General features: G+C 41.7%; 1 protein-coding gene across 6 annotated transcripts in view; it reads left to right on the top strand.

The window, feature by feature from the left end:
• CACNA2D3 (calcium voltage-gated channel auxiliary subunit alpha2delta 3) overlaps positions 1-26,713 on the top strand; it is a 900,680-nt gene that overhangs the window by 160,647 nt on the left and 713,320 nt on the right. For all 6 annotated transcript variants that reach the window (XR_015151529.1, XR_015151528.1, XM_086367461.1 and 3 more), the window contains exon 3: positions 23,771-23,887. Coding sequence is in view for 4 of the 6 variants with exons in the window: in XM_086367461.1 (XP_086223587.1) it covers positions 23,771-23,887 (117 nt within the window). In the remaining 2 variants the exon portion in view is untranslated. The remainder of the gene's footprint in view (positions 1-23,770; positions 23,888-26,713) is intronic.

Genomic DNA, 26,713 nt, shown 5'->3' with positions numbered 1-26,713 from the left:
GATAGAGTTGAATATATTTGACTTTAATAGTGTTCTTGCTATGTGGAAAAAGAGATCATAAAGGAGTATGTAGATAAAAGATGTACCCACACACACAGGAGGGTATAAAACATTCTGGCAGGTGTGTGCCAAATACAAATTATTGTTTTTAGTTAGCATATTGGGAAGGTTGTTGTTATTCAGTTGCTAAGTCATATCTGACTCTTTGTGACCCCATGGATTGCGGCATGCCACGCTTCCCTGACCTTGACTATCCCCTGGAGTTTGCTCAGATTCATATCCATTGAGTGCATGATGTTATTGGGAAGGTATCCGGAATATCAAGGTAGCAGAGTGGGTGTGAATTGGACAGTGGTTGGGATGGTTGGAAGTGAACAGATTTCAGCAAAATTCATGTGTAAAACAGATGGCTATTGGGAACCCACTGTATAGCTCAGGGAGCTCAGCTTGGTGCTCTGTGGTGAACTGGGTGGATGGGATGGGGGAGAGGGAGGCAGGAGGACGGTCCAAGAAGGAGGGGATATATGTGTACTTATAGCTGATTCACTTTGTTGTTCAGCAGAAACTAACACAACATAGTAAAGTAACTGTACCCAGTTTTAAAAAATCCAAGGGAACGATCCAACCAGATTTTCTCAGAGAATTTCTTTGACTTTTCCCTTCCCCCTCCTATTCCTTTCGCCTTTCCCGCTACAGCAGTTTCACAGGAAGGTCTGCTTTCTACTGCTGTTCTCATTTCTTGCCCTTGGCCCCCACTGCATAGACCCAGGTCTGCTGGACAGGGAATCTTACTAACATAAGATGAATGGATTTGGCCACAGGGAGTTGCGCATTTCCCAGGATAACATTTGTCTTTATTTTAAATCATGAAAACAGCATTTAAGCGAGAAGAAGGATCTGTGCATGCTTTTACTTGGCGTGCTTTCCAATCACTGGCATTACCCTCTAATAACGGGATGTGTACACGATATGATACAGAGGCCACTGGGCTGCAGAGCAGTCATTAGGTTTCCCTCAGAAACAAAGAGAGAGGCTGCCGTTTGAATAATGATCGCTGGTTGTTTTCTTTGTACACGGGCCATTTCCTTAATTAGGTTTCAGGCTTCATCTCTCTTGTTTTTAACTAAAAAGCCAAGCGAGAGAGAGACAAATTGTATTGTGAGGAAAAGGGAGAGGAATGTGTTCCATGCAGAATAAAGGGCAAATGCGTAGAATGGGAGATCAGTGGATGCCCAGTGATCATGCCAACTTGACAGAGCCAAGCTTGTATCTGGGCTGAATTCAGCATCTTCTGAGGTCAGGGGGACCCTTTCTGCACATCCCAAGGGGAATCCCTCTGCTGCTTCCCATCCAGAGTTTGTGATCCAGATCTCAGAATTTGTCTTAGGGTCACACTTTCCTTCACCGTACCCTGAAATGACCTTGACAGCATGTCTCTCAGACACCATGCTTATGAGGCAGACAGTCCAAGTTTCCATCCTACCCACTGTGAACTGGCTCTGTGGCCTTGGGCAAACCAAGTTATTCCTCATAAACCAAGGTTGTTCTTTGGTAAAATGAAGGTGATAATGGTACCTTCCTTTTGTGGGGCTAAAATACTCACTTTTTATCTGAGGTACTTAGTGCATGGGTGAGTGCCCAGTTAAGCGTGGGGTTGCTGCAACCTCTGTGGTTATTACTATTAGCCTCTGAGGGAGAGTCCTAGGAGAGGGGTTAGGACGGACGTAGGATTGTTATTTTATAACCCAGTCTGTAGTGAGGGGAAGGGAGCCAGCATGTTGGAGCCATAAATTATAAAGAACATTGACAACCTCATTTATTTTCTCTCAGAATGTTGTGTTTTCTCACCTATTGTTTTTAACTTCTGAACTCCCTGAGATGCTGAAGATGGTGTCATATTTTGAATCTACTGAATATGATAGGAAACAACTTCGAAGTTAAATTGGGGCCTTCGTTCATAAGTTTTATCTTCTCAAATCAGGGTACTTTGTGTATTTATGCTGAATGTTTCAAAAAGAAAAAGAAAAAAAGGCTGGACAAATGGCAGCATCACAGCTTTCCCGACCTACCCACGTAGGGATTCTTTATTCCCTCAGTGAGCCTCCCTCCTCCTGTCCTCTCCTGCACCTCTATACATGGAGAATGCAGAGATGAAACCCAGAGCCTCTTTCCTTTAGACCTCCCTCTGTGGTTCAGGGACCAGTAGCATCATTAGCATGAGGAATCTTGTTAAAACTCTAGATCTGCATTGTAATAACTCCCCTTGGGAGATTCACGTGTGTACTAAACCATGTCTAGTGCTGTGGTATCTCACACTTGTTTGGAAGAGGGATCGATAAGCCAGTTGGACCAGACTTACCTGGGGGAATGAGGGGACTTCCTATAGGTGGTGACTCTTGATCAGGTGTTGACTTCGGATCAGGAGTTGGCTGGGGAGAAGGATGGGTGGGAGCAAATATGGGGAGGGACGAGCTTCTAAAAGAAAAGGCTTTGTACATCCATGGGCTTTGGATGTACAAAGCCCATGATGGCAAGATCGTATGAGCTGCTGCTATTACTTTTTATTCGCTGGGTCATTTTTAGCATTCATGCAGGACATGTGCTTGGGTCATGTGAAATAATTTTTGAATAGCATAGGAGCACTTTGCTTCCCAAACTCTGATATATAAAATGGGGATTCATAAAACAGATGCAGAGGTATTACCACTTTGCAAAGAGATGACTAAACTCTCAGGGGCTAAGAAGGAAAGTGTATGAGTGGGCTTTGAAGTCCTCCATCTGGGACTGGATCCAGACTTTGCTACTTGTGGGAAGAAACTTGGGCCAGTTGGTGGTGGTGGTATTGTTCAATCGCTCAGTCATGTCCAGCTCTTTGTGACCCCATGGACTGCAGCATGCCAGGCTTCCCTGTCCTTCACCATTCTCCAGAACTTGCTCAAACTCATGTCCATTGAGTTGGTGATGCCATCCAAACATTTCATCTTCTCTTATCCCCTTCTCCTCCTGGCATCAGTCTTTCCCAGCATCAGGGGCTCTATCAGTGAGTCGGCTCTGTGCATCAGGTGGCCAAAGTATTTGACCTTCAGCTTTAGCATCTGTCCTTCCAGTAAATACTCAGGGTTGATTTCCTTTAGGATTGACTGGTTTGATCTCTATAATCCTAGGGACTCTCAAGAATCTTCTCCAACACCACAGTTCAAAAGCATCAATTCTTCAGCGCTCAGTCTTCTTTAAGGTCCAACTCTCACATCTCCATACATGACTACTGGAAAAACCATAGCTTTGACTATACGAACCTTTCTTGGCAAAGTGATGTCTGTTTCTTAACACATTGTCCAGGTTTATCATAGCTTTTCTTCCAAAGAGCAAGCGTCTTTTAATTTCTTGGCTGCAGAATTTTGAGCTTGGGCTAGTTGGTAGCCTCTGTGATTCTCAGAGTCTTCATTTGTGGCATGTACCTTTGGATGTTTCACTGTGAAGTTCATGCTTCTTTATCTTAAAATATATGGTTTCATATATTTTTTTTAAGTCAATGCTTTATAGCCTAACTGAAACATTGTAGCAGTGAGAATGAGGCTAAAGAGACATGCACCACACTCCTAGTACAGGGCTATGGAATCACTGCCCCCGCCCCCCACCACATTCTGTTTCAAGAAGAGTGTTGGCCTAAGTAAGTGCCTTCATTGGGTGCTTCTTCAACTAATATGTACATCATGTTTTTAAAGTTATTAAATAATTCTCTCTTTCCATTTTTGGTTGCTGTCCCAATTATTTCCTTTTCCTTTCCTTTTTCTTGTTAACCTTTTGTAGCCCACCAGAGTATTTAATGAAAGATGAATGAATTAAAGGCAGTGTGTTGATAATGAGGAAATGGAACAGCTGAAAAAGCATTTCAATTAATGAGAGAGACCACAGAACACAAAATGAAGGCAAGGAAAGGCACGTGAATTCAAGGCTTGTTTATTAAGTACAATTCACCTTGAATTCAAAAAAGGGAACTTTTTCAGTAAAGGATAAGTGACAAGATTTGAAAAGAGTCCCCTAGGGAAAGAGGATTAACAAAAGGAGACATTATAGAATGAAATAGAAGTGAATTAACAAATTGATTTTCTGTAAGGGTTAGAAGACATGAGATTTATTTGGAAGATAAATATTTGGTAATTGAAACCTGAAAGTGTTTTGTTGCTGGTTTTTACCCCGTGAAGCTATGCCTGCAGTGAAACGCTGATGAACGTGGAATGGTGTATATCCTATAAAAAGGCTGCCAGACCTCTTTCTTCTCTCAGTATTTATTTTGGTGGCCTAAGGGATGAACCGTTTTGTACCTAAGCTTCCTGGGGACACAATTTGAAAATGTGGTCCCTTGGCATGTATAGGATGGTCTCACTGTGTGTGTGAAGAAACAATTCCACTTATGATCTTACATTTCAAAAATGGAAAATAGCTGTCAGGATTTTTTTTTTTTTTTTTTGCAGTTTTAGAACCTGAGAACGTTTATTCTGTTAGAATGCTTTCTTAGATTATGCCACACATCTGTAAGGATCTTAATCACAGGATAGCCCCTGGTATTTTGATAGTGGGACTGGGGTTTTTTGTTTTCTTCTATTTGCTTATATCCACCTTTTGTTTGCACTTCCTACAGTGAGAACATTTAGCTTTTAGAACAGAATATCGAATAGTTTCATTTTACCTTCAACCGTTTTAGAAGAAGACAATGGCAAACGACTTCGGTATTCTTGCCTTGAGAACCCCATGAACAGTATGAAAAGGCAAAAAGATAGTATACTGAAATAGGAACTCCCCAGGTCGGTAGGTGCCCAGTATGCTACTGGAGATTAGTGGAGAAATAACTCCAGAAGGAATGAAGAGACAGAGCCAAAGGAAAAGCAATACCTGGTTGTGGATGTGACTGGTGATGGAAGCAAAGTCTGATGCTGTAAGAGCAGTATTGCATAGGAACCTGGAATGTCAGGTCCGTGAATCAAGGCAAATTGGAAGTGGTCAAACAGGAGATGGCAAGAGTGAACATCAACATTTTAGGAATCAGCAAACTAAAATGGACTGGAATAGGTGAATCTCAAATGACCATTATATCTACTACTGTGGGCAAAAATCCCTTGGAAGAAATGTAGTAACCATCATAGTCAACAAAGGAGTCTGAAATGCAGTACTTGGATGCAATCGCAAAAACGACAGAATGATCTATGTTCATTTCCAAGGCAAACTATGCAATATCATGGTAATCCAAGTCTATGCCCCAATCAGTAACACTGAAGAAGCTGGAGTTGAATGGTTCTCCGAAGATGTGCAAGACCTTCTAGAACTAACATCCTCCAAAAATGTCTTTTTCATTATAGGGGACTGGAAAGCAAAAGTAGGAAGTCAAGCGATACCTGAAGTAACAGGCAAATTTGGCCTTGGAATATGGAATGAAGCAGGGTAAAGGCTAATAGAGTTTTGCCAATACAACGCACTGGTCATAGCAAACACCCTCTTCCAACAACACAAGAGAAGACTCTACACATGGACATCACCAGATGGCCCACACTAAAATCAGACTCATTATATTCTTTGCAGCCAAAGATGGAGAAGCTCTATACAGTCAGCAAAAACAAGACCAGGAGCTGACTGTGGCTCAGATCATGAACTCCTTATTGCCAGATTCAGACTTAAATTGAAGAAAGTGGGGAAAACTACTAGACCATTCAGATATGACCTAAATCAAATCCCTTATAACTGTATAGTGGAAGTGAGAAATAGATTTAAGGGACTAGATCTGATAGATAGAGTGCCTGATGAGCTATGGACGGAGGTTCGTGACATTGTATAGGAGACAGGGAGCAAGACCAGCCCTAAGAAAAAGAAATGCAAAAAAGCAAAATGGCTGTCTGAGGAGGCCTTACAAATAGCTGTGAAAAGAAGAGAAACGAAAAGTAAAGGAGAAAAGGAAAGATATAAACATCTGAATGCAGAGTTCCAAAGAATAGCAAGGAGAGATAAGAAAGCCTTTCTCAGCGATCAATGCAAAGAAATAGAGGAAAGCAACACAATGGGAAAGACTAGAGATCTCTTCAAGAAAATTAGAGATACCAAGGGAATATTTCATGCAAAGATGGGCTCAATAAAGGGCAGAAATGATATGGACCTAACAGAAGCAGAAGATATTAAGAAGAGGTGGCAAGAATACATAGAAGAACTGTACAAAAAAGATCTTCACGACCCAGATAACCACAATGGTGTGATCACTGACCTAGAGCCAGACATCCTGGAATGTGAAGTCAAGTGGGTCTTACGAAGCATTACTGCGAACAAAGCTAGTGGAGGTGATGGAGTTCCAGTTGAGCTATTTCAAATCCTGAAAGATGATGCTGTGAAAGTGCTGCACTCAGTATGCCAGCAAATAGGGAAAGCTCAGCAGTGGCCACAGGACTGGGAAAGGTCAGTTTTCATTCCAGTCCCAAACAAAGGTAATGCCAAAGAATGCTCAAAGTACCACACAATTGCACTCATCTCATACACTAGTAAAGTAATTCTCAAAATTCTCCAAGCTCAACGTTAACAATATGTGAACTGTTAACTTCCCAATGTTCAAGCTGGATTTAGAAAAGGCAGAAGAGCCAGAGATCAAATTGTCAACATCCGTTGGATCATTGAAAAAGCAAGAGAGTTCCAGAAAAACATCTATTTCTGCTTTATTGACTATGCCAAAGCCTTTGACTGTGTGGATCAGAATTAAATGTGGAAAATTCTGAAAGAGATAGGAATACCAGACCACCTGACCTGCCTATTGAGAAATCTGTATGCAGGTCAGGAAGCAACAGTTAGAACTGGACATGGAACAACAGACTGGTTCCAAATAGGAAAAGGAGTACATCAAGGCTGTATATTGTCACTCTGCTTATTTAACTTCTATGCAGAGTACATCATGAGAAACGCTGGGCTGGAGGAAGCACAAGCTGGAATCAAGATTGCTGGGAGAAATATCAATAACCTCAGATATGCAGATGACATCACCCTTGTGCAGAAAGTGAAGAAGAACTAAAGTGTCTCTTGATGAAAGTGAAAGAGGAGAGGGAAAAAGTTGGCTTAAAGCTCAACATTCAGAAAACTAAGATCATGGCATCTGGTCCCATCACTTTATGACAAATAGATGGGGACACAGTGGAAACAGTGGCAGACTTTATTTTTTCCAAAATCACTGCAGATGGTGACTGCAGCCATGAAATAAAAGACACTTACTCCTTGGCAGGAAATTTATGACCAAGCTAGATAGCATATTAAAAAGCAGAGACATTACTTTGTCAACAAAGGTCCATCTGGTCCAGGCTATTGTTTTTCTAGTGGTCATGTATGGATGTGCACGTTGGACTATAAAGAAAGCTGAGCACTGAGGAATTAATGCTTTTGAACTGTGGTGTTGGAGAAGACTCTTGAGAGTCCCTTGGACTGCAAAGAGATCCAACCAGTCCATCCTAAAGGAGATCAGTACTGGGTGTTCATTGGAAGGACTGATGCTGAAGCTGAAACTCCAATACTTTGGCCACCTGATGTGAAGAACTGACTCATTTGAAAAGACCCTGATGCTGGGAAAGATTGAAGGCGGGAGAAGGGGACGACAGAGGATGAGATGGTTGGATGGCATCACCAACTCAATGGACATGAGTTTTGTGATTGATGATGGACAGGGAGGCCTGGCTTGCTGCAGTCCATAGGGTTGCAAATAGTCAGACATGACTGAGCTACTGAACTGAACTGAACTGAACTGAATTTTAGGAGAGTTTTAGGGGAAGTCAAAGCATGGGCTCTGGAGCCAGCCTGCCTGGACTTGAATTCCAGCCTTACTGTTCTGTTTTTCTACATCTTAGACTTTACGTTTGCGATTTGAAAAGGAACTTTGCAAAACACACTTAGAAAAGTTGAAAATTCATCCAAAATTCTGCCACCCTGACTTACCCAGCCATGGTTTGAATTTTGTTGTGGTCCCTCACAGTGTCCTTTGCTCTATGTTTTTACATGGTTTTAATTATAGACATAATGTACTTCACTTAGCAATATTTCATGAGCAGAGTTCTCTAATAGTATGCAGCGAAATATTTTTTGACACAGTCATCTAGTGGCTGTGGACAAAGATCAGGCTTGCTCAATGGGTTGTTTAATTCATTTATCAAGTAAAAGGCTTCTGAGCCAGTCAATTCCTCTTTTCACATTATGGGGCATTTATTATTTTTTTATACCAATGATTACTAAATTTCTTTGAACTTGACACTTTATGTATTTTTCATCATACAGATAATACATGAATATATGGTCTTTGTGAAGAATTCTAATAACCCAGTGGTTACATAAGGAAAACAGTGTAGTTCTTTTCAGCTCTGCTTGAGTACCAGGGACTGAGATAAATACTGTTTCCAGTTTGATGTTTACCCTTCCCTAACCCATTTGAGAAATCATCATTTATTGATAGAGCACCCAGGGAAATTCATAAGCTCTAATCCATGCTTACATGGACAGCAGAACCATCTTCCAGAATTAATTATTACAGGAAATTTCTATCATTTGGTGTGTATGTTTAATGTACATACATCTTACATTGGATTGTAAATATAAGCTAATGATCAGACAGTTCTTGAGACGTTCACCAGCAGTCAAAAATGAGCACTGTCCATCCCTTCAGTGAGGGTGCATCCAGGACAGAGGCCCTATCACTGTTCACACATTGCGTGATCTTTCCTGAGAACTCTTGGGGAGTAGATAGGGTGAGACTGAGAGTTGCTCAGTCATGTCTGACTCTTTGCGACCCTATGGACTGCAGCAAGCCAGGCCTCCCTGTCCATCATCACCCGTATCCACACCATGGAGAGAATTCAGGGGGCTGTGAACTTAGGTGGGGAAAAAAATAGCACCTTTTATTTTCACTAACCTCTAACTGAAATTTATCATTTTAGTTTACAAATGTAGTTAACAAACCACAACAGTTCCTGTGACTTTGTCACCAACAGAAATCACAGATATTCTCGTGTCATGTCGTAGCCAACACAGCCATCTCTTTGCTGTTGATGCTTCTCCTTGACACGGATGGCTGTGAGAGCTATAGTGTCACCAATGGTTTTTATTATTTAATGTGCTAATGAAGAAACATCTGCATTACCCTGTCACAAATTGATACTATAAACATTTTGAAGACTGAATTTCAATATTATTGGTTTCTTTCCTATGTGTTTTCTTTTTGGCATATGAAAATATTTTGAGAAGTGGGGGTCCATGGACTGTACCACTACCCAAACCCCCTACCCACAAATTCTCATCTTATAGTCATAACATAGCATGTCTGTAAGAATAGTAAGAGTGAGGCGAATGTGTTGATTAATTTCCTTCTATTTTCCTAAATACACTTTAGGAGAAAAATATTGGTAGCATATGACTGTGTGTGTGTGTGTGTGTGTGTGTGTGTGTATGTAGAGAGAGGGGGGCGGGGACAGAGACAGGGACAAAGGCAGAGAGAGAAACATTATTTAAGATTTCTTAGGACTCTGCTGCTGCTGCTAAGTCACTTCAGTCATGTCCAACTCTGTGCGACCCCATAGATGGCAGCCCACCAGGCTCCGCCGTCCCTGGGATTCTCCAGGCAAGAACACTGGAGTGGGTTGCCATTTCCTTCTCCAATGCATGAAAGTGCAAAGTGAGAGTGAAGTCGCTCAGTCCTATCCAACCCTCAGCGACTCCATGGACTGCAGCCTTTCAGGCTCCTCCGTCCATGGGATTTTCCAGGCAAGAGTACCGGAGTGGGGTGCCATTGCCTTCTCCATCTTAGGACTCTAGAATTCTTCAAACTGATGTAGATCAGTCCCCATTTCAACAGTAATGTGTGGGCTTCTCTCAACATGCCTATAGATTCTTCAACTTGAGAGTCTTATCCCATGCCTAGCAACTCTGAATGCGTGAGGAGTCAAAGTGCTTTTGGTTATACATTGGGGTTTCTAGGGGAGGGTATCCTCAAGTCCTCAGCCCCTGCATAGCCAGGGAACCCCAAATGGTAAAGAGGGCCTAGGCTCTTTCTCCACTGACTGAGACCCTGTTGAGCATCTGTCTCTTTATTGACCTGGGCTGGCTACTGCCCTCTCCATGCCTTAGACTCACATGGTGGTGATGCTTATAGCAGTGCCTGCTTCAAGGATTAGCAGTAGATGCCTGGAAACCTTCCACACAGTGTCCAGCCCATCACTGCCCTGGGGGAGATATGAGACTGTGTTATTCTGTCTCGGTCTCCTCATGTGAAGATGAATGAGGAGGAAGATGTTTAGAGACATTTTGTATCTGGGCCCCACAGTGTTCAAGGAAATGAACTCAGTGGGAGGTTTCACAGAAAAACATAGATTTCTGGCTTCTTTTAACAAATGGAAGACTGGATAACCACAGTGTGCCCCTTACCTCACAGAGATGAGCAGGAGCCGAAAAGTGGCCACCATTTAGGATGAGACAGAGGCTCTGCTGTTCACCGCAGGCTCCAGACTGGCCCAAGTCTTTCACTTGATATGACCCATCTGGCCTCTGGAGGCATTCAGATTATAGCTTCTGAAATGGATTATTCCTAAGGTCCTTTTGGATTCTAACACTGTGTCTTTAAGGCTGTGGAGGAAAGTCCTTTGTGTTGGACTTGGTGAAAGATGTCAGAAAATCATTTGAATCTGAAGTTGGTGACATCTAAATTTTTAGAGGGCTCAGTTTATGTTTTTGCAACTCACCATAGGGAAGGCCCTGTATAATGTCTTCACTTTTGTTGATGGTGGGCAAAATTGGAGGGAGTCACCTACTGCAAACTCCTGAAGCACCTTTGGGCAGGTGGAGGAAGGTGATGTTTCAGTGAAGGATGCTCATGCGATGGGTCCCTTTTCTTAGTCTCTGATATTAGTGGCAGGGAATTCTATACCAGAATCTTTTTACAAAAGAAGGTTTAAACATGAAAAGGGAGACCAAGTCTTCATCTCTTCCTTTCAACAGGAGGGAGGGTGGTTTTCTAACTATTAAGTGCCACCTCACCATGGTTCTCTACGCTCACCAAAGAAAGGCTAGGATTCACCTGTGGCATAAGTCATCATCTCCATATTCAGTTTGTAGTTAGTCTGGAGTTGACGGAGTTAAAGGTTCATTCAGATGCAGAGTCCTAACACTCATTTCCAGCTTTTGACTTTGTAAGTACAGAAACCACTTGAGCAGCTGCAAATAGTATTAGCTCTAAGCTTGTTACAGGTCTTGCAGACTTATCCATTGATTGCCTTCGATTTCCAGGACATCTCGGATATAGAATTAAAAAGACTTTAGGTAAGCCAATTAACTTCTGTGGCGCCTGGGCAACGAATATCCTGTACTGGAGAAGGTCATTGATGTTATTCAAATAGCAGTTTTATTTGAGCTGTGATTAAAGAAATTGGACAAAAGGTCTAAGAATTGTTTATAATGTGTTCCTTTCTGTGTGTACGATTTTGGCCTTTACCATCGGCGCCTGACCATAATTACACATACAAGTGGTCAGGTCATATTATTCTTCCTGGAGATTATGACTTGATTGCACCAACTCTAAAGTGTCCATCTTGCAGATGGTTCCCAGCCAAGTTTTAATCTGAAGTTTCATCTAGCAGCGGTTTATATCAAGCATTTAAAGTGTGGTGGTTATACACATGGAATCTGGGACAATGCTGCCTGGGTTCAAATCCAGACAGCTAATACTCCCCTGATGATTTAAGCTCCCATTTCTACCGTGTTGACTTCAAGCCTAGAGATGGCTCCCCAGCCACCAGTTCAATTTCCAGAGCCCTCTTACTTTGGGTTGGGCTGGGAGCTGGTTACCGCCAGCGGAACCTGAGCAGAGCTAAAGCATGTCACTTCCAGGCTAAGGAGTTCAAGAAGCAGGTGCATCTTCTCCATCCCTTCCCCTGTGTTTCATGGCTGAATGCGAAAGACTCCAAAGCCTGAGGAGCTGATGGGAGGATCCTGGGTTCCTGAATCACTATGTGAAAAAGACTGGTGACAAAGAACCTGCTCCTGGGAGGGTTACATGAACAGGAAGTAAACCTCTATTGTGTTAAGCCTCTGAGGTTTTGGGATATTTTTATTATAGTAGCTAGTATTTCCTGAATTAATAAAACCACTTGCTCATGGTCCAGCCATGGCTAAGTTACCTTATTTATCTGTGCCTCAATTCCCTAACCTGTAAAAAGGGGATGGGGAGGAGATAATATCTACCTGACCCAAAGTAAGTACTCGATAAATGCTGTTGCTATGATTAATAATAAATTATTATTGTTGTTGTTATTGTTCCCACTGATCTTTAGGGAGTAGGAAGGATGAATTATTTTAAATTGGAACATCAGAAAAATGTGTTTGAAAATGTAAGCTGCAGGAAATAATCTATACAAGTGGTCCAGGCTTTGTAAAGTAATAGCTTATTATTTGCAGTTTGGCTGTAGTTAAATTTGTTGGCATACATAAAACACACTCATAAATGCATACATTGGGATTTTTCTTCTCTAACACACATGGATCTATAATCATTATTTTGGCTTTTCATGTTGTGTAGATTTATGTACAGCATAAATATTCATATTTCGTAGCCTCAGATCCCCATGACGTAATCCAGAAAACACCCAGAAATTGGAGTTTTAATTTTTTTTAGATATGCAATATAACCATATTTTTGTTTGTTTGCTCGGTAGACAGATGAATTTCCAAATTTTAAAGCAGTATGTTACACTCCCATGCTAGGACAGAGATAGTTGTATCAACAGCAGGTTTAATAGCTTGCCTCTGACTTAATTTCCCTTGTATAAAACAGCATCCCTTGTATAAAAAATCTAATGCAGCATTAACACTCAGTTTTATCACTATAGAGCTAAAATTTATTAGTGGCATTTGTCCAGTTGACTGTGTGGAACAGTAAAAGCTTATGAGACTTATCAGGATTTTTTTCAAAAAGAGTATAGATAGTAAAACAGGGAGAGAAGAGATATCCATCTTTAATTCAGGACCTCACAATCTGAAAGTAGTAGAAATCTGTCAGAGACCACCCACAGCAGAGCCAGCTGCTCTGAAGAGCAGTCTCTCTGGAACTCTGATTTAGAAGGACATTCCAGACAGCTAACTGGGAACAAGTGCTCCGGGGCCACTGGGGCTGGGGACCCTGATAATTCTTGTGACAGTGCTTTCTTGAGGTGAATATCAGAGAGTACCTTGAGGAGTAATTTAGATCATACCACTCTTTCCCCTGATCCACCCGCCTCCCCTGCCCCTCTAGCTGGAAGTTAGACCCTCTAGTGGTTGAGGAAAACCACTGCCTTGAGTGGTGGTCCATTTCCGTGCTTCTCACCCCATGAAACAACTGCCTCCAGGTGATGTTCCACACTCCTCAAGTGGTCCCCATTTCCTGCAGCCCTGAAGAAGTCAGAGTCCAGCCACTCTCTGCCTCCTCTCTGCTTATTTTTTGGTTGTAATTTGGTGCTCTGTCCTCCTTTCTTTTCTGTCATCCCCAAACAGGGCCTCTAATTCTTGTGCAAATTATCTCTTACTCTGATGACTTTGACAGAGAAAAACTTCATTCTTCAAGAATGTTCCTCAGACTTAACTAGATCTGGAAGAGCACTGCATTAAAAAAATTTTTTTTTGACCTTGGAGACACTTGATTGGAATACCTCTGTGAAACAGAATGATTTGTACAAAATGCTTTTTTCCATTTTCCAGTAGAAAAATACTCTCCTGTGACCTTGAGTTTCATGAATTCAACTAGGTTTGTTGTTATAGTTAAGAAGTGTTTCTAACATCAGCTTAAAGGATTTAGAAATATATTTACTTGGAAACATAATTGCTTTGGAGTGTTGTATTTGAAGTGACACTTCCACATGCAATAATTGAATTGAGAGGAATACTAAGTACATTTATGTCATAATAAGAAAATGACACTGCCTATAAGGAGAGAATCCAGAAATTGTGGATGATTAGTTTTTATTGCAACATCTTTAGTAACATATCTGAAAACTGTCATTCACGCTTTACACAAATAAAGACTTCTAGCATTCAGTTTCTGCCAGAAGGGAACCATCTCCAAAGAGTTACTGTTGAAGAACCCCTAGGCCTTGGGAATGTATTTGAAAAATACCTTTGCCCACAGCAGCATTCAAAGGTAATTCATCTGTTAGGTTTTGCACCTTGGTTGGAAGTTTTTGTCTTGAGGTAAGAGAATTCATTTTTCAGAACTTAAAGGACAAAGTGAAGTGAGTGAAAGTCACTCATTCATGTCCGACTCGGCAACCCCATGGACTGTAACCCAGCAGGCTCCTCTGTCATTGATATTCTCCAGACAAAAACACTGGAGCAGGGAACCATACCCTCCTCCAGGGGATCTTACTGACCAAGGGATCAAACCTGCATCTCCTGCATTGCAGGCAGATTCTTTACTGTCTGAACCACCAGGGAAGCCTGAAAGAAAAAATGTTGGCATTCATTACCACTTCTGCAGTGACCACTGACACTATTTGCGTGCTTTACTCTGTGTCCCTAGCGTCCTGTTGGGGTCTTCACACTCGGCCTCATTTGACCATCCCAAGAACAGCAGGAGGTCTGGTATCCCTCACTCTACTATTCAAGGAAAGGAGGCCGATGGGGGCTAAGCAACTTGTCACATTGCTAGGACTTGCACTTAGTATATCAGAATGGAGAACCCTTGGTCTTAGCCCCACGCCAAATGGCCTCACAAGTGGGGTGCACATTGTTGATTTTCCTCTGACTTGAACCCTGGCCACTGATTCTAAGCCAAGTGAATACTGCCTATCAGGCTCCAAATCAATAACATGCCAGCAAAATCCATGCAGATTCTTTCCCACCCATCCCATAAGACAGAGGAGACAGAACAGGAACTGCATTACTTTCTCCTCACTGGAGGTGATTCTACCTGGTGCTGCCATTGAGATGTGTCCTTGACAAGTTACTTATTGAGTCTCAGTCTCTAATTTGTAAAAGGTGGGCACTTACCTGGATCTCTAACAGTCTGTTTCTTTATAGTTTCTTCTCTTTCTAGTAGGATTCTTTTAGTAGAATAAGTTTCTATATGATAATCTTAAACTTGCACAAAACTAGATGCTGGGTAGGATTTGGTATTATTAACTGTTGGAGTCTTCTCAATATTTATTAAATTCTGGGTTGCTTGGCCTTTAGCCTATAATTTTTTGTACTATACAGGAAAATACTCCTATTATCATTTTATTCCAGTTGAACTAAAATAAAGAATCAACCTTAGCCCAATTCTTAGGAGAGGTACTTTAAACTTGAAAGTATATGTAACTTATATGTCGCTGACCATCATAATACATAGTTATTTAAGCTTCTTGACGCCCTGCATTTAAGGTTATATTTATAAACCAAAAATTTTAATGATGTTGATTTTTAAAATGCTTTTTAAAATTACAGTTTCTAAAAAATATTTAATATGTGTATCTATTTAATATGTATATTTAAACAGTATCTACTTAACATGTGTACCTTTTTAACATGTGTACCTTTTTAACATGTGTGCATGTGTCATTTTAAAATTGCGGAATGACAGAGTAGTATTTAATATTATATCTTCCCACTTACATGCATTTTATTAGAAGAGATTATGGATGGGTGGTGATGACCTTGGTTTCCTAGGTGGTGCAATGGTGGGAAAGAATCTGCCTGCTGGTGCAGGAAACACAGGTTTAGTCCCTGAGTTGGGAAATCCCCTGGAGAAGGACATGACAACCCATTCCAGTATTCTTGCCTGGGAAATCCCATAGACAGAGGAGCCTGGCGGGCTACAGTCCACGGGGTTGCAGAGCCGAACATGATTGCGTAACAGAGCATGAGCACAGAGGGACGTGTGAGAAGCTCACGTGCAGTCTAAAGAGACTCTCCCTTCCCACCCTCCCCTGCCCCCCACCCCCGTTCCCAGCATTCATCAAGCGCTGGTCACAGACATCTTGCCTCTATTGGCCAGCTACCTGGTGATCCTTGTGATGGCTCATGGCCATCTCATTATACTAATAGGATACTTTGTAAACTTCATCTCCCCGCAGCCAGGGAATTACATATGTGGCACAGTCATCTTTTCTTCAACCCCTGGACAAGTCATTATTTTACATTCTTTCCCGAGACCCTCTTCCTACCTGTTGACTGTCATGTCACTCTTGTTCCTGGCCAGTTTTTCAGTGTTTACAAATCAGTTTGGATTGCCCACATTTCCTGCTACTCACCCTTCCCTACTCAGGGAGGAATACATGTCTGTGCTTTACAGACTGTTCTGCACTTACTAGAGGATACACAATGCTCTCCCCACATCTGGTGGAAGTGACATACCTGCACGGCAGACAGGTGTGACCCTGGGAGGAGACACACATATAACATCACAGCTCAGACTTTGATTGAAGGAACTCGTGTGACTCTGCTCCAGCTTATTTATTATTTATTGTTAATAAACAGAACAAAAAATTAGCCTTCTCATATCCAAGGGAATATGTATATTTGTCAGTGGCTCCCCATCCCCTCCCCACCACCTACCTGAACGTGTTTTTTTGAAAGTCACTCAGTCGTGTCTGACTCTTTGTGACCCCATGGACTACACAGTCCCTGGAATTCTCCAGGCCAGAGTACTGGAGTGGATAGCCTTATCCCTTCTCCAGGGGATCTTCCCAACCCAGGGATCGAACCTAGGTCTCCCGTATTGCAGGCAGATTCTTTACTATGTGGGAGACCTGGATTCAATCCCTGGGTTGCAGGCAGTTTGTAAATATTTGTTGAATGAATGAAAATAGCAGTAATTTCGGTCTAGGTTCCTTTCTAATATTGGTGTGATCTTTACGTAAATAGTTTGATGACTTTATCTGCTGTTCTGTGCCTACTTCAGAGCTTGAAGGAGTGAGAATTAGACCAAAAATGGAATCTTAAGGCAGGAACATGAGGCATCTTCTGCTTTTACATAACAAGCCCCTTTGAAGGGTTCTGGGCTTAACCTGTGTAGGTTGCTTTCCCAGTAACAGAGTTTACTGGGAAACTGTGACAGGAGTTTTTAGGGGAAGTGCTGGAGGCTTAGGGGTGGGATGAAGAAGAGGCCAGTTTCTCTCAAGTTATAGTCTTTTAGGCAACGTCTCCAGATTCTCACTTGGGGACGAGCAGGTCTTTGCTTTACTGTCTTCTCCCCTGGACTGTCTGTCAACCCTCATCTAGTGATTTAATTATTCTGACTCTAGAAATGTAATTTCGGTTTGTGATGAGAAAATTTGGCCAAGAGACCATGTTCAGATGTTCCAGCTCTTGGCTAATGGTACTCCTGCATCCGTCCTCTGCAAGAGGGTCTTTTTTTCTGATGTGGAGCACACACAGAGCTCCTCTTCAGTGTTTGGCTGCTATACTAAGTGATTGTGATTGGTCAGAAGCCTCCTTCCTGAAGCCCTCTCTCCGGGGGCTGTTCCAGGTGGCTTACTCCTAGATATGCAGTTATCACGTAGGAAAAAAAAAATGACCCAAAGGTATGAACAACATTAAGTGTTCTGACAGTGAAGTAGTGCTTTTCTCTTCCTGGTGTTTGTGTGAAATGATCTGGCAAAATAGATGCTACAGAAATAATGCATTTCTGTGTCTCCCTTCTCAAATGATAAATGTTCTTGGCTCATCACAACATTTCTTGCCAAATGCTGATTCTGCTAACAGAAGGAATGGAAGCTTCAGATGTTCTCCTGTGACAGAGGGAATAAAAAGTTTCCTGGACTGCCTTCCTTCTGTGTCATGAATGCTCAAAGGTGCTCTTGTGAAGGGCTGTGTTCTGCCTTGACCCTGGCCTTGGCTAAAGGCACACAGGCTGTGTTGCTCAGGTGTCTGCAGCTTCTTCCCCAAGCCAGAGGGAGCCCCAGAGGATGGTCAGAGGTGGCAGAGTGAAGAACATCAGTGTCATCAACCACCTCATTGGAATTTTTCTCCTGCATTAGAAGTTCAGAAAGGCGTTCGTATGAAAATACTACATGTACCAGAATCTTCTATAGCAGAAATTCAAAGAGGGCAAAACAGGAGAACACGGAGATTTAGAGTGGCCTGTTCTATGTGGGCACTGTGCCGCTGTGTCTGGCCATCAGACCTCTTGATGTCTCCCAAGGAGCCCACCTCTCATTCCCTGACTCTTCTTTTCTCCAGTTGTTTCCCAAGTCCTGGTTATCTCAGTTTCCCAATTCCTTGCCAGTTTTATGTTCCTCATTCCCATTCTGCACACTGAGATTTTTCAAAACCATGAATCTGGTCTTGGGTCCCTCCTACCCTTAAATCCTTCAGTGGTTCTGATTGTTGTTTGAATCCATACCCTCAGCCTCCTACCCATGTCAAGACAATGTCCAAACTCTTTATTCTAGCATACTACCTTTGATGGCCTGGCCCTGCTCACTTCTTTGACCTCGTCTCTCACCAGATTCCCCTGTCCTGGCCATCCATGCACCAGGGAAATGGAACAGGGGTAGTTCCCTGTGTTCCAGGCAGCCTCTTGTCTTGGATATCCATACCTACTGTTCTGCTCATCCCCTGTTTCATCTCCCCTCTTCTTAGCCTAGTCATCCTTTAGGGGTCCAGAAAGTTGGAGTGACTGCCTTGACCACCCCATCAGGGTGGTTATGATGATGTTGTGTCTTCTTTTCTGGTTTAGTCATCAGAACATTCCTGACCATTAGACCATGAGCTTTCTTCAGCTTTGCTTTATTCATCATATTGTGCTTGGTACCCCACCCCTGCCTGGCATACCAGAGACACAAAATAGATGTTTGTGGAAAAATAAATGGAGTTTAGGAGTCAGAGGTCCAATCCAAACTGGCCTGAATCTTTGATCAGGTGGCATAGTGTCTCTTCCACTTTGGTCTTCCCCTCTGCCTTCATTGTGTGTTGACAGAGATGTGCTGGTACTTTCCAGATTCCTTTACCCAGTTGAAAAATAGCTGTTTTTTACACAAAACAAAGTAATTGCCAGAGCAACCCTTGAGGCTATAGAAAATAAAAGTGTTACTGCCGTCACAGCTGTGTGGCTTCAGGTTATTCCTGATACTTTGGAGAATAGGACAATGTGTAGCCAAAACACAACCAAGGAGTAATATATTGGATTGGCCAATAAGTTCGTTGGGGTTTTTCCATAGTATCTTACCAATGAGGTTTTTGGCCAACCCAATATAATGAAGACGGCTTCCCTGGTGGCTCAGTGGTGAAGAATCTACCTGCAGTGTAGGAGACCCAGGAGATGCGGGTCCAATCCCTGGCTTGTGAAGATTCCCTGGAGGAGGGCATGGCAACTCAACCCAGAAAATCCCATGAACAGAGGAGGCTGGTGGGCTGTAGTCCGTGAAGTCTCACAGAGTCGAACATGACTGATGTGACTGACCACACACACACACACACAATACAATTAAGGCTTCTGGGCCTCTTTTAAGAGTCAAGAGCTGTGTCTGCTTCTCTGGGGACAGTCTCTAAGCTCATCCCCCAAGTTGAGGGATAGCATCTCCTCCTGTGACATCCAGCCAGCCCTGGCCATGTGGCTTTTGCTCACCTGGAGGAGACTTGTAAACAGCTGCCACCCTTGTTAACTGATGATGTCTCTGGCTTTAGTTATTTGAGTCTCTTGGTTAGCTTAGGCCACTAAAAGCTACCAACCAATGAAACAGGCACTGTGATGGCAGTAAGATGGGCCCTCTGAAACAAGATCACAAGTATTTAGATTATCAGCCCTTCACCCTCTACCTGCTAATTTCAAAAGACCAAGCTTAGCTTGGTTTGTGTTTGAAGTTTGAAGTCAGACCTCGCTTAGCTTAAAACTCATTCTCTAACCATTTGACTTTCAACAATGACTAAGTCTTTCTTGGCCTCAGTTCCCCATCTGCAACATGGGGATGACACCTGCCCCAGACGGTAGCTGTGAGGATTAGACAAATTGATACATGAAAAGCTCCTGGAGCCGTGCTGGGCTTGTGACACATGGAAGACTAATTTTGCTAACTTCCTTGGGCTCAGCTAATGAAGACATGCTGCTTAACTACACAGATTCTAATTGGGGCTGCATTCCCCTACAGAAATTTGTTAGTAAGTGCCCATCTTCTGTTCTGCATACAAGTATGGCTCGTATACATTCTCTAGTTTCCAAAATAGTATGCTCATGACAGAAATTAGAAAATACAGGTGAGCAGAAAGAAAAATAATTATTTGTAATAGTGCAGCCAGCTGTGAGCATTTGGCATCTGTCCTCACAGTGTTTGTGTGTGTGTGTGTGTGTGTGTGTGTGTGTATGTATAGGCAGTTTAGTAATTTAAAGCAAAAAGTCACCAATTACTATCTGTAACCAATTGTAACATTCTATATACTAGTTTCCTACATTCTTTTGCACAATTTGGAATTTGCTGTACTGTTGTAGCTTACTCGGTTCAGTTGCCAGAGGTCATATTGCTTGGTTTTATACCGTAGGTACGTTTTTGATGCTTTTGGTGTATATCACCATTCTGAGCTGCTAAGGGTTTGAAGCTGATTAATGACTATCACTTGGTTACTCTCTCTGTTATTCAAAATCTTTGGATTCCAGCAAAGAGTAACGTTTCCTAGAGAGAGGAAGACATTACATTGTTCTGACCTGATTCCAACAGGCGTGAGCACATCTTGAAAAGCAGAATGCTTTTGCTTATGGGATTACTTCCCTGGGGTAGTGAGAAAGTAGTATGAGACTTGGCTCATTGGCAGAGAGGACCCATTGCCACATGTCCCGAGGGGAGACAGCTTACGCTGGAAGACGAATAGAATCAGTGACCTGCTGAGTTCGTCCCAGATCTGAAATCCTTGGCTGGCACAGAGCTTCATGTTGAGCTTAGTTAGCTAGGTCACAAGGCCCAAGGAATCCTGGGACACCAGCAGACCTTCATAAAATCAGTGCTTCCTTTCTACGGAGCAGATTCAGAAGAAGAGAGCATGCAGGAAGGTCTCATTGAGAACTTGGTGGATAGTCAGAGTTGTATAAACTGGTTCCCTTCTAGAAGTCTTTTGGAGGAAAAAACATGAAAGTGACAGATATGATCAAAATAATGGGACTCGATGTAAAAAACTAAAGATTTAGGTAAAGGCTAATTATGAAATTCATTTTCGTTTTATCTTAACCCTCTAGATCACCTTTAGGCTCAGAATTACAATGGAGATTTATTTCCCTGACTGTAAATATTAGACTGACTTTAGTTTTGTTTTGTTTGACTCGCTTCTTGAACTTTGTATTTTGGGTAGTGAATCAACCTTGTGTCTAAGCTGGCTTGGCTCTTGGCTTTTGGAGCACATCTGGCAGGCAGCAGAGAACCCCCAGAATTTTTGGCTCCAAAGATGTCACTGGCTTGCATTTGAACTTAGGGAAAGTTTCCAGTGATTGTCATTGAAGTTTTGTTCATACACCGGAGGACACTATTAGCCTGAGCCAGGCGTGGGCTGGCTGGAGTCCCACAGCAGGGGCCAAGCCAGCCAACCCCCCAAGGAGTGGGGAGGTCACCCTTCCAGGAGCATCAGTCAGCTGCATCCTTATTGCATCTTTCTTGTATTGTAGCATTGCAGTTGTGCTGCAACAGGCTTCATCCAGAGAAGCTATGTGAGTGTCTGCTGTGGGCCCAGGGATTGTCCTTAACTCCTGGACCACACAAGCTCTGATGCCAGGAGAGGTGAGGGAGAGGTGAGCACAGAATTCTCTGGGAACCTGGAGGGAAGGTGTAGCCTTCTTGTTTGGGAAATGAGGAGAGCCTTGTCGAAGAGCGAGGGAAGGCTAGAAGAAGAAATGATGGTTTTCCAAGGAAGTGAAGGACTCAACACAAATATCTAAGATTTTTACGGACATTTTCAGGGAGCAGGGAGAAGAAAGTCACTTACAACTCATGGTCCATTATAGCAGTGGTCCCCAACCATTTTGGGCACCAGGGACTGGTTCGTAGGAGACCATTTTCCCATGGACCAGTGTGGGGGGATGGTTTCAGGGTGATTCAAGGGCCTTACATTTATTGTGCACTTTATTTCTATTATTATTACATCAGCTCCATCTCACATCATCAGGCATTAGATCCTGGATGTTGGGGACCCCTGTATTATAGGACCATGCAGAGCTCTCAGAGCATGTTTTAAATGCTGTAGTAGATCATTTGTAGTAGTAGATCACACACACACTCCTTTCCTTGGGGCAGGGAAAGACTGAAGCTCCTCCTGGTTTACATTTTTGAAGGAGATGGAGAGGACATAGAGAGAAAATAGAAATTTGTATCTTGAGATTAAAAAGTTGGTTTATTTTCCATTTCAGAAATTACTCTTAAAGTCTCTATAGTCCAGATTACATGTGGATCCTTATGTTTTCCTTAAGTAGAAACTTGGCAGGGTGAGTAACTGATTCAGGTTTTTCATCCAAAGGAGGGAAAATGTAAGGCCCCCAGTATATTTAGTTCTCTAGACTTTTGATAGCTACATAAATGTGAAGGATTCTTCTTGACATTAACAGTATTTTGAGCTCCATTTGGAAGTTTTTTAAATTAATAAACAATATTTCTTTTCCGTGGGAACAAAATTAAATGTTTAGTTATATCAAACTTTATGGCCTCAGGACCCCTTTACACACTTAAAAAGTACTGAGGACCCTTAAGAGCTTCTGCTTATGCAAGTTGTATGTATGAATATTTGCCACATTAGAAATTAAAACCAATAATTCATTAATTTAAAAATTAACAAGTTCAAAATAAAAAGACTCATTGCATGTTAACATACATAACATATTTTATTAAAAATAACTTAAAACAAATTAGAAGAGTGGCATTTTTTTCATTTTTGCATATCTTTTCAAGATTTGGTTTTAGAGAAGACAGGTAGATTTTCTTATTTGCTTTTGTGTTCAATCTACTGTGATTTGTTAAAATCAAGTAAGAAGATACGACTTCATATAAATAATCTGTTGGAAAAAGGGTCTCAGGGACCGTACAGGTGTTCTAGGGTCACTTTGAGAATTGCTGGTTTAGACAGATAAATTTCTGAGTTATTCGGTGGGTTTTGGCTCAGACGGTAAAGAATCTGCCTACAATGCAGGAGACCTGAGTCCTATTCCTGGGTCAGGAAAATTCCCTAGAGGAGAAAATGGCAACCCACTGCAATATTCTTGCCTGGAGAATTCCATTGACTTAGGAACCTGGTGGGCTACATACAGTTCCTGGGGTTGCAAAGAGTCAGACATAACTGAGCAGCTAACACTTTGCCTTCACTTGAAATGACAAGTTGTCCTTGAGAATTTGAGTATACTGTGGGACAAATTAGTGGCTTATGAACACTCACAAACCATGAAATTAAGGTTATCCTAATACATGTTGCTGTTTTACTGTTGTTTGTGTACATGCTTCTTTTTGCGAGTTCCTTAAGGATATTTAGGAAGTCCTCAGTAACTGAATTGAATCAAAATACTAAAAATTGACAGCAAGTACTCTCACACTATAAAATGTGTATAAGGTGCTCTACTTTGATTGTGTTAAGGTTATTTTTTTTTTTTCCTGGATACTAGTTAAGCTTCAAGAGAGCCAGAGCCAATTTTCACATTTCTCTTTAGTTAGTTTAATAATTTTGAAATACAGTCCAATCTCCCCAAATCCAACAGAAATTTTTATTTTTACTTATTCCTTTTAAATAAATGTGCTCTGGCATCATGGGCATTGTGTTTTATGATATCTTGTGTCTTTAATGTTGTCCATCCTCCTTACAGAAATACAAAGAGTATGAGAAGGATGTTGCCATAGAAGAAATTGATGGGCTCCAGCTGGTGAAAAAGCTGGCAAAGAACATGGAAGAGATGTTTCACAAGAAGTCTGAAGCAGTGCGGGTAAGTGTCTCTGGTTTCTGCTCTGTGTTGCCCAAAGACACAAAGGCAACTGGTGTTGATGAACCCAACTCTCAGAAATCAAAAGTTGACTCACCCATATATACATAAGTTCTTAAGTCTGGTTAATAAAGATAAGCAGGTGCTAGGGGCACAGTCACTGCTTTTCTGGGGTAAACTAGGGTTTAGGTGCTAGTTTTTGTCTTACAATAGTGTACTTTCAGTGGAAAGTGAAGTCGCTCAGTCGTGTCCGACTCTTTGCGATCCCATGGACTGTAGCCTACCAGGCTCCTCCATCTATAGGATTTTCCAGGCAAGAGAACTGGAGTGGGGTGCCATTTCCTTCTCCAGGGGATCTTCCCGACCCAAGGATCGAACCCTGGTCTCCCGCATTGTAGGCAGATGCTTTACCGTCTGCATTGTAGGCAGATGCTTTACCGTCTGAGCCGCCAGGGAAGTCTACTTTCAGTGGAGGTGTCCCTAATTGTTTGCCAGACAAACAAAGTGCCTAATTGTTTGCCTAATTAATTGCCAAAGTACATTCAAGGGGGTGTTGTGGTTGAACTAAGCAGTTGTAAAAAAAAGTTAATCAGTGTTTACCAAAATATGGAATTGAAAATCTCCATGGAGTAAATGAGTCTAGATGAAGTCTGAAGTTCTTTTTACTATTTTTGGAATATTACTATAATTATAATGTTTATCTTGACTGGCAAGAGCTCCCTGAAATCTTTTTTTTAAAGTTTTTTGGGAGTATAGTTGATTTACGATGTTGTTTTAGTTTTAGGTGTACTGCAAAGTGAAGCAGTTAAACACATACATATATCCACTCATTTTAAGATTTTTTTTCCCATCTAGGCCATTATCCCTGAAATGTTGTATTAGCAGGAAGAATGGAACTGCAGTGCACATGTGGTGTTATTTTGGATTTCCAAGATTGCCTCTGACTTTATACTTTGTTGCCAACAAAATGGGGCATCTGAATTCTTGATTTAGGACATGTGAATGTTACAGTACCCTTTTTTAATACTACATTGGCACAGGATTATGGGAAAGAATTTTGATCTAAAGAGTTCTTTATTTCTAACTTGTAGTTTACTTTCAGTTCAGTTCAGTTCAGTCGCTCACTCATGTCCAGCTCTTTGCGACCCCATCGCAGCACACCAGACTTCCCTATCCATCACCAACTGCTGGAGTTTACCCAAACTCATGTCCATTGAGTTGGTAATGCCATCCAACCATCTCATCTTCTGTCATCCCCTTCTCCTCCTGCCTTCAATCTTTCCCAGCATCAGGGTCTTTTCAAATGAGTCAGCTCTTTGCATCAGTTGGCCAAAGTATTGGAGTTTCAGCTTCAACATCAGTCCTTCCAATGAACACTCAGGACTGATCTCCTTTAGGATGGACTGGTTGGATCTCCTTGCAGTGTAGTTTACTTACCTTTTAGTTTTATTATCTTCAGAATGACTTTGTTATAAAAGTTCATTTCCTAGTTTAGTTTTTCTCATCCTTAATTGGCCAAACCAAATTGCCACAAGATATTTCTACCTTAGACCTTATAATCCCATACATTTCCTTGTTTCTAAAATATTTTGTATTATTTTGATTTAGGGAAGAAGGGACTGTAGTTTAGGTAGAAGCATGAGCTTGACCTGGGTTCAGTGTCAAGCAGAACAACCTTCATGAGCTTCCATTTCCTCATCTGTAAAATGGGAAAAACTCACACAGGGAGTGTAAAGATCACAGTTGTGGTTTTGAGCCATTAAGCACAGACCCTGGCACATAAGGAGTGCTTAGTGAATAGTTAACTTCTGCTGCTACTATGGTTATTAATTTAAATAAGGTGAGCTTTCTTGGTGGAAACTCAAGTGCCTTAGAAGGAAAAAAGAGTGCTTTTATGTGCCATAGACATACTGCACTGACTGCCATTCCTGGGAGCTGCATGGTGGCCTCTGGGGTGTCTATGTCAGTACCTTAGAGCAAGTTGTATTCTGTTTTTCACAGACATTGCAGCATGGCAGGCATTGGCACCTCTCAGTCAGAGAACCCTGAGGTAAACATTTAAAAAACACAATTACTATTTTATGTTTATTAAATGAACACCCTCTTTGTTGGAACTTTTAGAATGTATTGAGAAGTATCAAAAAGAGAAAAAAAGTCACCTAAAACTCCTACTACCTAGCAGGAAAACAACACTTATTTTCTTAGATTTTCTTCCTTCTAGTCTTTTTTCTTTACATTTATATGCATATCCTTGTGTGTGTTTTTCTTTTATCAAATTAGTAACTATATTGCCTGTTTGCTTTTGTATCCCGCTTTTTTTACTTCTTTATACCAAAATAGTGTGAGCATTATCTTGTGTCCCTGTGTTTTGTGATTTTCTTTTTTTAAAAAACTAATTAATTTTTTAAATTGGAGGCTCGTTACTTTACAATATGTGATGTTTTTTGTCATACATCAACATGAATCAGCCACAGGTGTACATGTGTTCCTCTATCTTGCTAAACTCCATATATATGTGTTAATGTACTGTATTGGTGTTTCTGACTTCACTCTGTATAAGAGGCTCCAGTTTCATACACCTCATTAGAACTGACTCAAATGTGTTCTTTTTTTATAGCTGAGTAATATTTCATTGTGTATGTATACCGCATCTTCCTTATCCATTCGTCTGCCAATGGACATCTAGGTTGCTTCCACGTCCTAGCTGTTGCAGACAGTGTCTCGCTCAGTTCTGGTTTCCTCAGTGTGTATGCCCAGCAGTGCAATTGCTGGGTCGTATGGCAGTTCTATTTCCAGTATTTTAAGAAATCTCCACACTGTTCTCCAAAG

This window comes from Bos grunniens, chromosome 22, assembly GCF_055505025.1.
Source record: "Bos grunniens cultivar Pamir isolate PY7600 chromosome 22, Bosgru_T2T1.0, whole genome shotgun sequence".
Classification (NCBI taxonomy): domain Eukaryota; kingdom Metazoa; phylum Chordata; class Mammalia; order Artiodactyla; family Bovidae; genus Bos; species Bos grunniens.
This window is presented reverse-complemented; position numbering and strand designations above follow the sequence as displayed.